At 36.8% G+C, this 16,864-nt stretch overlaps 2 protein-coding genes across 4 annotated transcripts in view; one reads left to right on the forward strand and one right to left on the reverse strand.

Annotated features, from left to right (window-relative positions):
• Positions 1–1,348, forward strand: part of mmd2a (monocyte to macrophage differentiation-associated 2a) — a 12,480-nt gene extending 11,132 nt beyond the window's left edge. For both annotated transcript variants that reach the window (XM_016562897.1, XM_016562975.1), the window contains one exon: positions 495–1,348. In XM_016562897.1, the coding sequence (XP_016418383.1) occupies positions 495–698 (204 nt within the window). In that variant the 3' untranslated portion in view covers positions 699–1,348. The remainder of the gene's footprint in view (positions 1–494) is intronic.
• A 214-nt stretch (positions 1,349–1,562) lies between these two features.
• On the reverse strand, positions 1,563–16,372 carry ap5z1 (adaptor related protein complex 5 subunit zeta 1). 2 transcript variants are annotated; one of them, XM_016562718.1, is made up of 18 exons: positions 16,186–16,372; positions 15,913–16,050; positions 15,601–15,787; positions 15,382–15,526; positions 13,741–13,853; positions 13,453–13,621; positions 13,079–13,120; positions 11,987–12,127; positions 11,855–11,892; positions 10,768–10,930; positions 10,490–10,668; positions 9,451–9,593; positions 9,217–9,369; positions 8,414–8,525; positions 8,179–8,276; positions 7,881–8,013; positions 7,591–7,805; positions 1,563–2,652 (listed from the first exon to the last, which is right to left on the reverse strand). In XM_016562718.1, the coding sequence occupies exons 1-18, from the start codon at positions 16,224–16,226 to the stop codon at positions 2,382–2,384; spliced, it is 2,481 nt and encodes an 826-aa protein (XP_016418204.1). In that variant the 5' UTR covers positions 16,227–16,372; the 3' UTR covers positions 1,563–2,381. The 2 variants fall into 2 exon arrangements, with proteins under 2 accessions (XP_016418204.1, XP_016418268.1); XM_016562782.1 differs by lacking the exon at positions 13,079–13,120 and having other exon boundaries at positions 16,186–16,370.
• Positions 16,373–16,864: the final 492 nt, after the last annotated feature.

A 16,864-nucleotide genomic window follows, 5' to 3' on the forward strand; every position in this document is an offset into this window, starting at 1 on the left:
GGCTGCAATATAACAAAGAGTGAAAAATTTAAGGGGGTCTGAATACTTTCCGTACCCACTGTATATATATACACACACTTTTTTATATTTTATTTACAAATGTCAACCGTGTTATATATACAGTATATACGTATATATATATATATATATATATATATATATATATACATACCTATCTATCTATCTGTATCATCATACATTTGGATCAGAATATGTGCATATTTGTAAAATGAAATAAAGTTGGTAATGGATGGAGACAAATAAAAAAGGCATCCTCGTGATTAAAGGAAAAAACTTAAACAATGTTACTGGATTTTAATCTTTAAAAGAATGTCTGTATTGGCATAGCAAAAGTTGGCATTAGTTATTCATTGTTTAAGTTATTTTTTTTTACACATGCATACAAGAGAAACAAATGGCACGCTTTTTGTACAGTGTCCTGTGTATTTCATCTGTGGGAGAGCGACCTGTTTAAACTGAACGTATTATTTCAGCCTAACAGAGAGGGCATATTAGAGCTGTCAGTGGGTGGAGTCTTCTACTGCCTGGGAATTGTCTTCTTCAAGAGTGATGGCCTCATCCCATTCGCTCATGCCATCTGGCACGTCTTTGTGGCAGTGGGGGCAGGCATACACTATTACGCCATCTGGAGGTACTTGTATGCAACGGGGACTGGCCAAATCAAAATATCCAGGTGACAGATGAAGAAGATCTCAAGTGTGTTCACACATACAGGGTTTGTTGAGCTATAAAAGACAATGTATTTGATCCTGAGCTGCCTTTGCATCCCTCTATATTAATCATAGACGGGTATGTTTTAGTACTGTTGGTCTAAAATGTATTTTTATATAGAAGGATTTCTGTCCTGATAACTCAGCACCTTCTGGCCAGTCTATTTTTGCAGATATAGTCTTAACCTGTTGACATAATGTACTGTTTCACCTGTCAGTGTTTACAGGCCAAATGTGTATAATACAGAAGACATGAATAACATTCCACATCCTTTAACTGAGCTATCTACTGCCTTGATACGAACTCCCATAATCAGACTGTGCTTATGAAAGTAATTTATTGACATTTATTGGCATTGAGCAGAATAATTATTTCCAGGTATAGTATTTCTATACTACTGTGATCTTGTAGTAATGTATATGTACAAAAATGTTAGAAATGACTTTTTAATTGTTGCACAATGGATCATGATGGATCATTTCTATGGTGTTGTGATAATGTTTAGGTGGAAAGCTAGAGGGGATGACATGATTTACACTACCAGTCAAATCTTTGGAATAATTACTTTGTTTTCGAAAGAGGTCTCTTATGTAGTAAAATCTGTATTATTATGAAGTATTATTACAATTTTATTCCTGTGATGTTAAAACTGAATTTTCAGCATCATTACTCCAGTCTTCAGTTTCACATGATCCTTCAGAAATCATTCTGATATGCTGATTTGCGGCTCAATTAAAATTGGTGCTCAATTAATAATATTGGTTATTATTATTATCAATGTTTTAGCAATTTCTTTTCTTTCTTTCCCTCTTTTATTTTATATATATATATATATATATATATATACATATATTGTTTACCTTACCCCAAACTTTCGACTGGCAGTATCAGTTTTCACAAAATAACAGCACAACTGTCAATATTGATCATAATAATGTTTCTTGAGCACCAATTCAAGTCAGCGGAGCTCCCACAGAGCCATTTTATTTGTTATTGGGAACGAGCCATGCACATGGAAACTAGCCTTGATGAATTAGTAAAACCCAATAAGACTTCTCTCAAGGTCTAATGAAAATATAAACCTTGATGAAATTCTTGCAACTTAAACGTCTGTTTTACCTATTGACAAATTTAGCCAGGAAGCTCAGATATGAAAGAGTATGTTTTTAAGCACTGTGACTTTGAATGTTGTTTTGAACAGGTTTTTACTCATTTTGTCATAATGTTGCATTTATATGACAGCAAGCATTTGTATTGTGTCACATTTCATTTCTATGGTGAATTCTTTTGTACCATTAGTTTCATAGACTTTTAATCAGAAGGACAACAACTCAATCTAAACTGTCTTTTAACAGTTTTGACACTAATCATAAGTGGCAGTAATAAATGCAACCTGACAATAAACATAGAATGTTTAATTTATAGAAATGGGTCTCTAACAAACATTTCAATAAATCAAGGAACAAATCATAATCCCCTTGGATCTTGCCATTTGTTTTGATATATTTGTGACTGACGAGCAGAAGTGAAAATCATGATGAAGTGCAGTGCTTGCCTGTGTTTTGCTCCAGTGACACCCTTTGTGTCCTTCAGAAACTCTCTCTTGGTATTCTGCACAGATATTTTGAAAACAGTTTCCTGGAACTGGCTTACGTGGGCAGAGAGCTGGAATGTCTATGGAGGAGCCCGCTGACTGCTCTCATGCCCTGAGGAAGTGAGGCGTTGGTGTCTCGGTGCCAGCGGGGGCCGTCGCCTCCGGCTGAAGGGGCCAGAACAAACTGAGCCACATTTGGTAACTTGAGCAAGTTAATAAGTTCATGGGCTCGTGTGATGATCTCCTCAGTGTCCTCCTCGCTGTAGCACGTCATTACAGGAGCACTACGGGCAAACGTCCGCATCTTAGACAGGCAAAGCGACACTCTGAGAGAAATAGAACGAAATGGAATGAGTGAGATATAGAACTATTAGTTGATACAGGATTTACTGTATGTTATGGCTGATAATCATTTATTAAATAAAAAAAAGTTTGAATTGGGAAAAATACGTCCTGATGTTTTTTTTGTTTTTTTTTGCTTACAATATCTGGCTAATATGGACATTACAAATATAGAAAGGTCCATAAGTCTGAGACCACATTGACCACGTATGCAGACTTTAATTGAAATGGCAAAAATAAAACAACAATAATAACAGTGTTGGAAATGTAATAGGTTACAGTTTACAAGTTACCTTATTTAAAAAGTAGTGTAATTATTTCAATTACTTCATTAAAGTAATGTAGCCGACTACATTTTGATTACTTCTCTAAATTTCTAATGAATGTTTTCAACTGTTAATCATTTTGAAACATTTAAACCCGGCAGGATAATCCTTACAGATGCACTCAACACGGATTACTGTCAGACTTTCAGAATCCTTCATCACTTCATCACAATCATAAGATATAGTTTAATAGCTATGTTACTGTTTTTTAAAATCAAATCTTTGTACAGCTATGACAGGAAACACTGTCATCTAACAATGCCTCGGAAAAAAAACTGTTAATCTTAAAAAATAAAGCATATAAATAAACCTAAATAGGAAATAAAAGAGTTATTTAATAAGCATGTGTCCTATTCTGTGTCCTGAAACATCAGTGTCTCATATTTTAGAGCAGTCAATGCAATTTGGGAAAGAAATCAATCAAATCTATATGTGTGTGACAGTGTTGGGAGTAACGCATTACAAAAGTAATAATATTACAGTAGTATATTACTTTTTGCTGTAACGCAGTAATATAACGCATTACTAATCAAATTTGGGTAATATTATTACTCGTTACAATCTCAGTAACGCAAGTTACAACAACATATTTTAACTCAAAATTAAGTGGTGAATTTACTAACACCACAAAACAGCACCAGCGAAAAAATTACTCGTGTAAAATAGTTCGTCTATTTCCTGTTGCTGTAAATAGATGGTTGAGATGACTGCAGAGACGGATTCTACATTTGTGAGATGGACACACTCCTGTTATTTTCAGTTCATCGGAGAAAAGAATAAGAATGCATAGTCAGGTGCAATATGTGCAACACCAAACTCTCAACATGGAGAAATAGCACGAGTAAAACCTGGAAACACCTAGACTGGTGCCACTAACACTAAGCTATCGGAGAGAGAGCTGCGGGGTCGGAGAAGAGAAAAAGACGGCGGACGAGCAACAAAAATTAAGTTTAACTAAAAATAAAATCTGTTTTTATTAAATCATAGTGTATATATAAAATGAATGAATATGCGAAATATTTGACTTAAATAGCCTAATTAACAGATTAACAAAACGAAAGGAAAAGACTGAGAGATAGGCTATGTTGCTGAGTTTGGTTCATATGCTATTTGTGTGGCGCGGCGCTCTACGAAAGTCCAGGGAAAGGAAACCGAGATGACAGAAATAAAGTAAACACATTGCAGTTTCAAATGATCTGTATGACCAAAAATAACAGAGTATTTTTTTGTTGTTTGTTTCCGCTGTTCGATCGCGCCGGCGCCTCACGCACACACATACAGCATTGCAAACGTTGTAGCCTGTTCATTATCAGAATAAAATACAGTCAACCAAACATATAGATACACTGGTTAATTTAAATAGTGCGTAGCCTACTGCGTAGTACAATCCATGTCGATCAGCCTGAGCTCGGGCCAAACACACATTTGCTCATGTGACGAGGATGTTTTTTAAGTGCGTTAAGTAAGCTTGGATTACATAAAGCATTCAAATACATCGCAAATATGGACACATTTAATGGATTAATGCCGAATGAGAGAGGTAGGCTGCGCGAGAACGCCGTTTGCTTTCAGTTTCGCATTGAATTAGCCTAATTCATTTTGGCTTGTTTAGCAACTTATATTTTTCATTCTTGTTTTCTTCTGAAACCGTTCAAAATAGCCTATAGGCTAGGTATTGTGTTTATTGTTTGTACATGATAATATTTCGCTTTATTTACCAGTGTTATTTATGAATGTAATAATGCGATTTGTGCTTACTATATTTTTTTTAACTAAACTACAACGTAACATTAATGTAGACCTACATACCGGTATCTAAATATGATTTCATATTTTATGCTATATAGACCTACCACATTACACTCCACTGAATGTAGTATGAACAGCAATAAACTACATTTTGGCATTTTACAATACTTATGTGGATATTTTGGATGAAAGTAACTCAAAAGTAACTCAAAAGTAGTGTAATGCATTACAATTCAGAGACAGTAATATTGTAATGTAACTAATTACTTTCAAAAGACAGTAACTAGTAATATATAATGTATTACATTTTGGAAGTAACTTGCCCAACACTGGTGTGTGAACATATTCAGATGTAACCCCCTTTATCATTTTTAACATTTTCATAAGTAACTGTAATCCAATTACACATTTTTTGTGTCTCAGCAACTGTAACAGATTACGGTTACATTTATTTTGTAATTAAAGGGGTCATATGACGCGATTTCAAGTTTTCCTTTCTCTTTGGAGTGTTACAAGCTGTTTGTGAATAGATAAGATCCCTAAAGTTGCAAAGACTAAAGTCTCAAACCCAAAGAGATATTCTTTATAAAAGTTAAGAGTCAGCCACCCTTCGTCGAATCCGACGGCTGCGCCGTTCTCAAGCCGGCCTCCGCTCACTCTAGCCCGCTGTGTGTGATGCTGTGTGACGCTGTTGTGAAAGCGAAACTACTTTGTTTGGTCTTCCAAAAGAGGACACGACTAGAAATCAGTGAAATCAGTGGATTTACAACACTGTTCCAGAACAGTTCAACCCAAATATTCAGATGTGTGCAGCACATTTTATGGAGGACTGTTTCCTGATCCTGGGAGAGTAGACTAACTTTACAATGCCGGCTGTTCTGACTCACAGACTGTAAGTAAGTTTTTTATATTTAAAGAGTTTTTATATTTTATATATTTAAAGCGAGTTTTTTGGGCAGTGTAGAGTAATGGCATCACGGGGCGTAACATTTCTGTCACACGCTTGAGGTATTCGGCCAATCACAACGCACTGGATAGACTGGATAGCAGAGCACACCTCGCTTTTCAGACCTACGAGGATATTCCAGAGTACATGAACCTGCCCTGGGTCTATTCCAACCAGGATGTAGACACAGGCGTGTATGAAGTGCAGGAACCATGTGAGGTGAACAGGTCAGTTTGTGCATATGCATAAATGTATATATACACAAGTGTCATTATTCATATTACCATCCTGAACTACAGTTGTCTTGTTTAATAGGTTTTGATTTGAGGGATGTACTCAAAAATACTTTAAGATTGTTACAATTTATCACTTTTCAAGCTGTGATTGATTGAGATTACAGATATGGTAACAGCTTTGTGCCAAGTCCAAGCCCCTGTCAAAATCCAAACCCTGATTCCTAAATTTAAAATGTATAACTCATACCCTTCGAACAATTACGGGAAAAATTGGGTATTACAGTATGTTTCATTGAGAATACATTGAGAAATTCTACAAAGGTTTGCTATGATTATGTGTATTTATTACCAGTGTTGGGGTAAGTTACTTTTACAAGTAATGCATTACAATATTGTGTTACTCCATAAAAAAGTAACTAATTGCGTTACTTAGTCACTTTTTATAGAAAGTAATGTGTTACGATACTTTTGCATTACTTTTCGTCACCTGGTCTGGGCTTGCTTATTTGTTTAGTTTTTTTAATAACAAAAAACACAAAAGTTATATTTTTGGCAACTGTAAAGGCCCTTTTAGACCAAAAGTGAAATCAATAAGCCTCAGACTGAATGAAGTGCCTCTGACTCTGCAGCTCACTCATGATTTCTCTCAAAACAGGGACAGAAGAGATGTCAGTAAATAAATGGGAAAACAGATTAACTTGCATTACTTATTTGAAAAAGTAACTCAGATATTTCGTTGTAAATTTAAAAGTAATGTTACTTTACTAGTTACTCGAAAAAGTAATCTGATTACATAACTTGCGTTACTTGTAATGCATTACCCCAACACTGGTACTTACCAGTTGCATATACTATTTTAGCTTAACATGCTAATAGAATAGCACAATGCTACATTAGCAGGATATTTAACGTTGAGGATACATTAAAGGGGTCATATGATGCGATTGAAATTTTTTCTTTCTCTTTGGAGTGTTACAAGCTCTTGGTGCATAAAGAAGATCTGTAAAGTTGCAAAGACTAAAGTCTCAAACCCAAAGAGATATTCTTTATAAAAGTTAACACTGGTCCACACCCTCCTAAAACGCCTCGTTCTAACATGCCCCCACATGTCTACGTCACTGTGTGGGAAGATTTGCATAACGCCGCCCAAATGTTCACGCAAAGAAAGAAGGCGTTACTGTATTGTTGTTGCCGCCGCTGCCATGTCGTGTGTGACGCTGTGTGTTTCGTTGTGAAAGCGAAACTACTTTGTTTGGTCTTCCAACGTAATTCTGTTACATGTAATTAGTTACTCCCCAACACTGAATAATACGTTTGCAACCATAATTGAGTGTTGACTATTATATCTAAAAATGAATGGAAGTGCGTAGTAATGTGAAAGTAATAGAGCTCCCTTTATAACTGAATGTATTTAAAGACAGAGCCACAATTTGTTCAGTAACTGTTCAATCACTGTGTAATTAAACAAAGAAGAAGCAATTTTATGTTTTTGATCGTTTCTCTCCCCTGCTGTACTGAACTGTGATGAGAAACTGCTTATTCAAGACAGTAAATGGTTAAACATCTTATACATTACATTTTTAGCATGTTCTGCAAGGGTTATGTAAACAATATATAATATAATTTGTAATGAAGGAGCTATCGTGTTGGAGAAGGTTGGTCTACCTGGGAATTAGATCCTGACTGCGTGTGGCCAGTTTGGCCAGGGTGGTCATGAGCACAGTGATGAGGCGGGGGGAGAAGCTCGGAGGACTGGCTGACTGTCGCACCTGCGTGATCTCAAACAGCACCGCTTCCAAACTCTCAAAAAAAGATGTGATCAGTTCCACCGTGCAGCGAGGGTCATAGGACACTGAGAGATACTCGCCAATGACCCACACCTGCGTATAAACGTTCAGTACAGTCACCCTACAGCATGATGATGCTTACAATCACAGTTCACTTCCGCTGCTCACCACATGTGTGTAGAAGTCTTCTTTACTGTAAATGTTGGCAGGGGAGCTTGCGAATTCCAGGATCTCCCTGGACTGATCCACAATCAGTGGTGGATGGAGTTTGCACAGGGCCTGCAGGTGGGTGCTGAACACCCTACAATCATAAGTAATCACAGTAAAAATCATTTACACATGCAGAATGTTAAAAGATGTCTGAAATGTGATTCATGGAATTACTGAATAATAACCCCATGAATTACATTTGCACAAATGAGTGAGTTTTTGTTAATAAAGAGTATTTAAATAAAGAGTGCCTCACTTTTGGACTTCAACATTAAATGTCTTGATGTTGTAGAGCAGACTGCTTCTCTCCAGCAGCACTAGCAACAGCTGGTTCATCATTTTCTCATCAGCTTTCTATAAAACACAATAAAAACACTGGAAGAGATGACACAATTCAGACCTTGTGAAATGTGGCAAATGTGAGTGTATATAAATTTTTTTGCGCTGGTGTGAGCTATTAAATGGCCTGACCTTTCATTTGTGACTCTCACCTGAGTGACAGTGTTGAAGTACACATGCAGAAGCACAGGAACGACCTGAGCACACCGAACAACTCGCGGACTCTCCGCCATGTCAGCCAAAATCTCATGAAGCATTTTTAGCCTATGAGGCAATCACACTTAGAGGTTTACAGTAAGCAGGCATTTCACACACACACTTCATTTTTATCCAACATTTAGGTGGTTTAAATAATGGCAAGCCATTTTTGTGCTGTAGGGGTGGTAATTACACAGTTGCAGGTCCATGAGTTACTGTATAACCATCAGAGCATACTTCATTAAATATTTAAACGTTTTTAAAGGTTTAGGGACAGAATTGTCTCAGCAATGACAAATTAAATTGATCAAAAGTGACAGTAAAGACATTTATACTGTTAATAAAGATTTCTATCTCAAATAAATGCTGTTCTGTTGAACTTTCTATTCATCAAAGAAACCTTAAAAAAATATCACAATTTCCACAAAAATGAAGCAGCAATAACTGTTTTCAACACTGATAAAAATAAAATGTTTCTCGTGCAGCAAATCAGCATATTATAATGATTTCTGAAGGATCATGTGACACTGAAGACTGGAGTAATGATGCTAAAAAAAATTCAGCTTTAACATCACAGGAATTAATTAAATTTTTACATATTAAAATAGAAAACACTCTACTGACTCCAAACTTGTAATTATGTATATGCGATTTCAATTATACCTCCTTAAATTTTGCATCCCTAATTTTACATTTAGGAACTGAATTCCTAAATTCTTCCTAGATTATATTCTATAATTAACATGGCAGGTATTACCTGTCTATTGTGTCTCCAGTCCCAGCCTCAGGTCTGAGGATGTAGAGGAAGAGCCCCCTATAGGACGGCTGGCGGAAGGCATCCAGACAAGCGGCCACCTTCGCCCCCTGCTGGTCCCATGCGGTACGGTCTGAAGCCTGATAGCATGCTGATCTGCAACAGCATTGCATGGCTAATTCAAATCACATTCAACTCCAGTCGAAGCGCTGATCTGTAGTTGGTAAAGTCACGTACCTCTGCTGGAGGTCCAGGGCTGCTGCTAAGCAGGGCAGATCAAGGATAGTATGCAGTAACTCAATGGCTGTATCTGAAGCTATCAGTGATGGGAGCAGCTCCACAAACTCTGCAATCAATCCTGAACTGTTCCATGCCAAGAACTGGTGGGAAAAATCGCACAAACATTTAAAATATCACTTATTTGTATTCAATTTAAAGTAACAGTTCAGCCAAAATTAAAATTAGCTGAAAATCTTACCCTCAAGCCATCCAAGATGTAGATGAGTTTGTTTCTTCATGGGAACAGATTTGGAAAAATGTGGCATTACATCACTTGCTCAGCAATGGATCCTCTGCAGTGAATGGGTGCCGTCAGAATGAGAGTCCAAACAGCTGATAAAAACACCACAATAATCCACAAGTGTTCCACATGACTCCAGTCTATCAGTTAACATCTTGTGAAGTGGAAAGGTGCATGTTTGTAAGAAACTAATCCATAATTAAGACATTTTTTAACTTCAAACCATTGTTCCCAGCTGAAATATGAGTTCTCTATCCATAAAATTACTTTCTCCAGTGAAAAACTCATCTTGTCTGAATTAGGAGAGAAATATGTACATATCAAGCACTATTTACAAGTGAAAACAGTCTTAGAGTCCTGTGTATTTTCATGTGTATTTGAGAGGACAACAGAAGATGGATTTTTTCAATGGAGGAAGCGTTATTATGGATTATGTACTTGTATTTTGGCCAGAAGCAACGGCTTAAAGTAAAAAAAAAAAAAAATCAATGATTTCTTTTCTGTTTGTTTCTTACAAACACACAGCTTTTCACTTCACAAGATGTTAACTAATGGACTGGATTTGTGTGGATTATTGTGATGTTTTTATCAGCTGTTTGGACTCTCGTTCTGACGGCACCCATTCACTGCAGAGGATCCATTAGTGAGCAAGTGATGCAATGCTAAATTTCTCCAAATCTGTTTTGATCAAAAAACAAACTCACACATATCTTGAATTTTGCTAAATTTCTTTAAAAATATGATTAGCCAGCCCACCTTCAGGATGTTTGGGAAGCTCTGTCTGTAGTTGGCCACTCTGTCCTGCAGCACGCTAGCGTTGAGAAGACAGAACTGGACAAACTCGAAGGCGAGCATGGGCTCGTTGAACTGCTCGGCGGGACAGTGACTGAAGAGTTGGCAGAACACAGCCTCCGAGTCCACCGCGGCAATCTCACCTGATATTAGAGCATGTGGACACTGAGATGCATTCATACGTCACACTATCAGAGCCATACATTGCTGTAAGTGCTAGGGACACGGGCCACGTCACTCACTGTGGTTGAGGTAGAACTGAGCAATAGGCAGCAGGGCTCGAGCATAGGCGAGATCTCCATTCAGTCTGCCATACAGGGCTTTGATGCAGGGGAAGGCACGGTACACGTAGGAGGGGTCCTCACCGCAGATGATGTCCATTATTGACACGGACTCAACAATACACTGTACAACAGATATACAGAGTCACCATCCATATGCCGTTTAACTTACTGCAAGTCTTAACCATGACATGATTCATCAATAATACAGTGTAAAATCCTATTCTGTTTTGCATTAGTTTCTGATTTTAATTACTGAATTTATCATTATAAATTATATTATCAGCTGAATTTAAGTTAACATTAATTTTAGGATTTGTGTACATGACTTGAAACATTTTTAAAAAGTTCTAATAATTTTTTGGGGAATAAAACTTTTTTGATAAGGCACAAAATACTGTGCATTTCTTTAAATTTAATTATATCCCTATTTTTTTATTTTATTCTTTTCATTTTTAAATTATGTCAAGGTTAAAAAATAAATAAATAAATAAATAAACTATGTGGCAATTATGCTTGAATTAACACACTACCATTCAAATGTTTGGAGTCAGTACTCGGTACTTTTTCTCTTTTTTTAATGAATACTTTTCTTCAGTCAGGTTGCACTGAATGGATCAAAACTGACAGTAATGACATTTATAAATAATGTTATAAAAGATTTCTATTTAATAAAAATGCTATTTCTTTTGAACTTTCTATTAATCAAAGAACCCTGGAAAAAAAAAACAGTTTCCACAAAAACATTACGAAGCACTGTTTTTAACATTGATAATAATAAGAAATGTTCTTTTAGCAGCAAATTAGCATATTAAAATGATTTCTGAAGGATCATGTGACACTGAAGACTGGAGTAATGATGCTGAAAATTCAGCTTTACTATCACAGAAATAAATTACATTTTAAAATATACAGTATTTCAATAGAAAACATTTTTTTACTCTATTTTTGATCAAATAAATGCAGCCTTAAGCAGAAGAGACTTTCAAAAACACTCTAAAATTATACAGACATGAAACTTTTGAATGGTAATGTATGTGGTACTTACTGCTTTCTGTAGCTCTGTATCTGTCTTCTTCAGGGCTTCTACATTGTGAAAAAATAACAGAGGAATAAATCAATACATTCTCCAGCAGAGTGTAATAAACATTCTCTAATAGTTGACCTATGATCTACTCACTCCTGTCACTCTGTTCAATGAGACGCTGGCAGTACTCAAAAGCCTTCTCTCTGAGTCTCTCTTTGGGAGGAAGTAGTCTGCTGGAAGAGGATGTGGCCGACACCATGGACATCACTGAACTGTCCACCTCGGAGCGATCATCTGCACCAACAGCACAGCACATTAAAGCACAGTACGTTACACTACAACACCCAGAGCACAACTCCTTTTCCAGCAGGATTTAAACAAGCACGTTATCTGGCAGGATCCAATGCCATTGCAGGGCTGAGCATATGACGGGACATGTAGGCTATGTTTGGAATGGCATACTACAATAGTACAATTTTACAGTATGCAGTGCACACTATGCACATTTTGTGAATACCCACATGACTTACTACATTTGCCAAAATGTGCAGTATACAAACAAATGCACACAGCATGAAATGCGATTTCAAAAGCAGTCTATTTATTCTTTAGAGATTAACGATGTCACACAAAAGTAAACATGGTAAGGTCATGTGACAACAGCACAGCGTGAAACGCTTATCACTGTATACTGTGTCTCATGCACTATTTAATAAAAATAGTAGGCTGTATACAGTTTATTCTCCACAGTATCCACCTTTTTCTTGTCGTAAAAATGTAAATTCTATGGGTCTGGCTTCCGGTCTCACCTGCGTCCACTCCGTCCAGCTATTTTTAGCTGAACAAAACAGTTCGTTTTGCTGCTTGATATTGAAAGTTGGTGTGTCTTATCATATTATTTTAATGTATTATCTTAATTATGAACACACTGGTTTGTAGTGCAAACAGTTTTACCGTTTACTGCACATTGCTAATTCTCCTTGTTATTTACCTATAGCGGCTAATGAACCGGAAGTCTCACCCATAGGCTTACTTCCGCGTTGAAGAAAAAGGTGGATAGAGTAAGTAGCATGCTAGTAATTCATTCCAAACATAGCCATAGACTCAAAATCAATTTGATACACACAGCAGTTAATAATAAATCACGGATCAATGTCATTGAGTAAAGAGAGTTTCTGATTGCGCAGGAAGGAAAAGCACACTGGCTTTAGATTGATCATATCAGACTTTTCGCTTGCATCTTACCTTGGTGCTGTAAATGAATGCCCTGCGCTTTTATTAGTAGAGCTAGCAAAGATGAAAATCCCATGTTATTTGTCTTAACTAAATGAAGTATATATCTTACATGGAACATTTCGTAAACTGGTGTTATTGTTACAAATGTTTTCTAGTAATTGAAATAAAGCTGAAATAAAACAAATGATTTAAGTTAAATGGAAATATTAAAAAATTATAATAAATGATACAAGCACCTAACAAAATTACTGAAATTAAAATGAAAACTGAACATATTGAAATAAAAGCTAATCCAAAATATTAGCAAATAATATAATAAGTAATACTAAAATAACACTGATCATAAAGCAAACCAACTTCTGCAACATCTCTGTTTGGACTACCTGATTCTGTGTTTGTAGTCCCGTCTGTGTCATAAGTGAGCAGCCAACTCTTGATCATAGAGAAAGTGTACATATTCATCCACTGGTCCTCAGTGTAGCTCTGACCCAAACACAGCACAGTGAAGAAGTCACCCGTTACCACCCCATCCACCTCCGTCAGTGGAGCAGGCTGATGAAGAGATGTTGACAAGTGATGAGCAGTTCACTCAACAGTATCATTAGAAACTTGCGCCTGAGCTTGATTGATGGTGAAGGTCCTGATGAATAAAGAAAAGCAACATGCCCCACCTGACGTGTTCTTGGTCCACTGAAAAATCCCCCAGAAGACATGGAGGCTCCCTGCTGCATACTGGCATAACGCAACCAATCCACCAACTTACGACTGACCAGATTCACCTGATCTGGGTTTAGAGAGCACATGATTCGTGTTAACGTCTTTGCATTTTCTAGATTATAGTATTTCAATCATGCCTTTTCAATGTATATAAAGTTAACTAGAGAGTGGGGTTTAAAAGTCCATTTTGAAAATATGTGATTCAAATGATTTTGTTTATTCGTGAGAACAGATTTGGAGAAATTTAGCATTACATCACTTGCTCACCGATGGATCCTCTGCAGTGAATGGGTGCCGTCAGAATGAGAGTCCAAACAGCTGATAAAAACACCACAGTAATCCACACCACTCCAGGGGCCAGTTGTTCAAAAAGTTTAATCTGGATCAGAATGATCTGAATTCGGAAATCGCATGTTTTGCTGTCCAGGATCAGGTAACCCATCTTACTTTTGTGCCGGTTTTTCAAAGCAAAACTGGATTGGATCACCCTGATCCAGATACACACTTTTTCAGATTTCCAAATCTGGATTACTAGTGCTATACGGAGCCCCTAAAGGCACATGGTGATGAAAAAAAAATTGAGATTGGGGGGGGGGAAAAAGTACCAGTGTTTTGCGTTCTAGTTTTGCATTTACATAAATACTTCTGACTGGTCCATCTCTGATGACTGTGCCAAGGTAGTTTACAATCAGTAATTAAAAAAAAAAAAAATTACAAAAAATAAATATTGATATTGACAGCTGTTTGGGGATTTGGGGATATATTACATGTTTTTTTGTTGCTGTTGAAATTTTATTACATTTTTTATCCTGAAATCCATCCTTCTGCTTGGAATAATCCAGTTTTTTTTTTTTGATCAAAAGTATCCCAATCTTACTAAAATGTTTTGAACAACACAAATTGAGGATTTAATCCAGATCAAAACCAAGATTAGATTTTGTGATCTAATCCGAGTTCAGAATGCTTTTTTTCTTTTGAACAACCCATTTTCAAGATTTGAACCAATCCGATGGCCAAAATCGGATCAGATTACTTTTGAACAACTGGCCCCAGACAATCAATTAACTAATTAATTTGTGAAGCAAAAAGCTGCATGTTTGTAATACTTCAAATTGTTGTTTCCAACTACAATATGACTCCTCTATCCATAATATTACTTTCTCCACTGAAAATGTCGTCTTGTCTAAATCAGGAGAGAGATATGCACAGATAAAGCACAGTTTACAAGTGAAAACAGGCCTACACAGTTCTAAACAAATATCTTGGTGGATTTTGATGTGAGAGGACAACAGGGTATGTACTTTTTTTTTTTTTTACTGGAGTAAGCGTTATGGATTATGGATTTGTATATTGCCCAGACGCAATGATTTAAAGTTAAAAGTGTTTCTTACAAACACACAGCTTTTCACTTCACAAGATGTTAATTGATGGACTGGAGTTGTGTGGATTACTTGTGAATTATTGTGATGTTTTTATCAGCCGTTTGGACTCTCATTCTGATTTTCATTACTTCTGACATTTGGACCCCACTGTAATTCCCAGTGACACTTTCAATATAGTATCGTGTTCCTCAAATGTGATCAACTTGTCTTTACCATCTGTGAGAATCTCTGGATAAACAGTACTCATTTTAGAGAGAATGGGAAGCGCATGTCTGGATATCTGCCCGTCAGACAGCCGAGACTCAAGACTTTTCAGCAAATGGTGGCAAAGAGGCATCACATCTTCTTTATTTCCAGCCTGAGAACAATTAGATGATTACTTAAGTGTTTATGAACAGAATACAAGCTGATTGTGAACAGCATGTGACTCACCTGAGCCAGAACAACACTGGCCACATGGCTGGAGGTCCTGCTGTCGTGACTGAGATCAGAGCAGAGGCTGTGTACGCTGGGAGGAAAGCTCTCCCGGATGATGGAGGAGGACAGAACCTGAAGCTGCTCTGGACATGATGAAGACCGAAGAAGCGTCTGCAGTTTCATCACCAGATCTGATGGAAGCCTGAAGGTAGTGGAGGTGTATATGATACACATAAAATGCTCTTTAATACACTTTTATGAAGGGCCAGACAAAGGGGTTCATGCCTATGTGCTGTTCAGATGTATTTTAAAATGAATATGACTCACTCTCTCGCATATTTAGTGGCAGAAACTATCAGATTGAGCCTCTGGAGGGAGTCCACTGTGTCTCCACTAACATCTTTAGTGTGGAGCAGCTTAAATATGCGCCCACAAAACCTCTGCAGCTCTTCCTCCTTTATTTCTCTGAAAGGCAAATTTAAATTAATTGAAAGATTTGTCATTGGGAATAACTTGTCTAACTAATAGGCTATAACTGACCAGTCATGTGACCAATACAGCTTTTGACAGTAAACATTTTAGGTAAAGTTATAGATTTACCTTGCCTGCTTTATTAAACTCTCCGTCGCGGCAGCATACATTTTGAAAATAATGCAATAAACACAAAACAAACATCAAAACATTTGCTCCGTCGGCTATGATGTCCTGACAACAAATCACATGACAATAAATGGTTCCGCTTTTCCGCGTCAGTTGGGCACAAAATAGTGTAACAAACAGGAGGGTAGAATAGGGGTTATGCGCAACAGACTTCCGTATTCTGTTAACCGGGTCTCGTCGCTTCCGGTTCAAGCGTTTTGCATATGCTTAGTTAAATATGAAGCAGTTTTACTCAAGATGCCTTCAAAGTAGATAGCAATGATGATCATAACCAATGTTCATCACATATGCGGACTGATATCTAAAAGTTTTTTTTATTTTTATTCTTTTCACATTTAGATATAAAAATTGAATAAAACGTCAACAATAAAAACAGCTAGCTAGTTTAACTGATTATCTTAAAAGTCCATAGATATCGCTATTATTTAATACGGCTGTTAACACGTTCTCCGACAAGCGGAAGCAATGAGACCTGTTTTCCGGGTTTGGTCAGGTGATGTTGGACATATACCCTATTGAATTGATTCAACACCTTTTTTTAAGTTGAGAGGACAAATACTCTAGTTCAGTCAACTTACAAACTAGTTGAGACAGTGAAAACTTAAAATGTTAAGTTGAA

This window comes from Sinocyclocheilus rhinocerous, unplaced genomic scaffold (genome assembly GCF_001515625.1).
Source record: "Sinocyclocheilus rhinocerous isolate Xijiao unplaced genomic scaffold, SAMN03320098_v1.1 scaffold3266, whole genome shotgun sequence".
Taxonomy (NCBI): domain Eukaryota; kingdom Metazoa; phylum Chordata; class Actinopteri; order Cypriniformes; family Cyprinidae; genus Sinocyclocheilus; species Sinocyclocheilus rhinocerous.

Bases quoted from the DNA above. Each gene is read 5' to 3' on its own strand.
- ap5z1 (XM_016562718.1), bottom strand. From the start codon at position 16,226: ATGTATGCTGCCGCGACGGAGAGTTTAATAAAGCAGGCAAG. The intron at 15,788-15,912 runs GTGAGTCATATT...CACTACCTTCAG, and splicing joins GCCACTAAATATGCGAGAGA to GCTTCCATCAGATCTGGTGA. The intron at 7,806-7,880 runs GTGAGCAGCGGA...GTTTATACGCAG, and splicing joins AAGACTTCTACACACATGTG to GTGTGGGTCATTGGCGAGTA.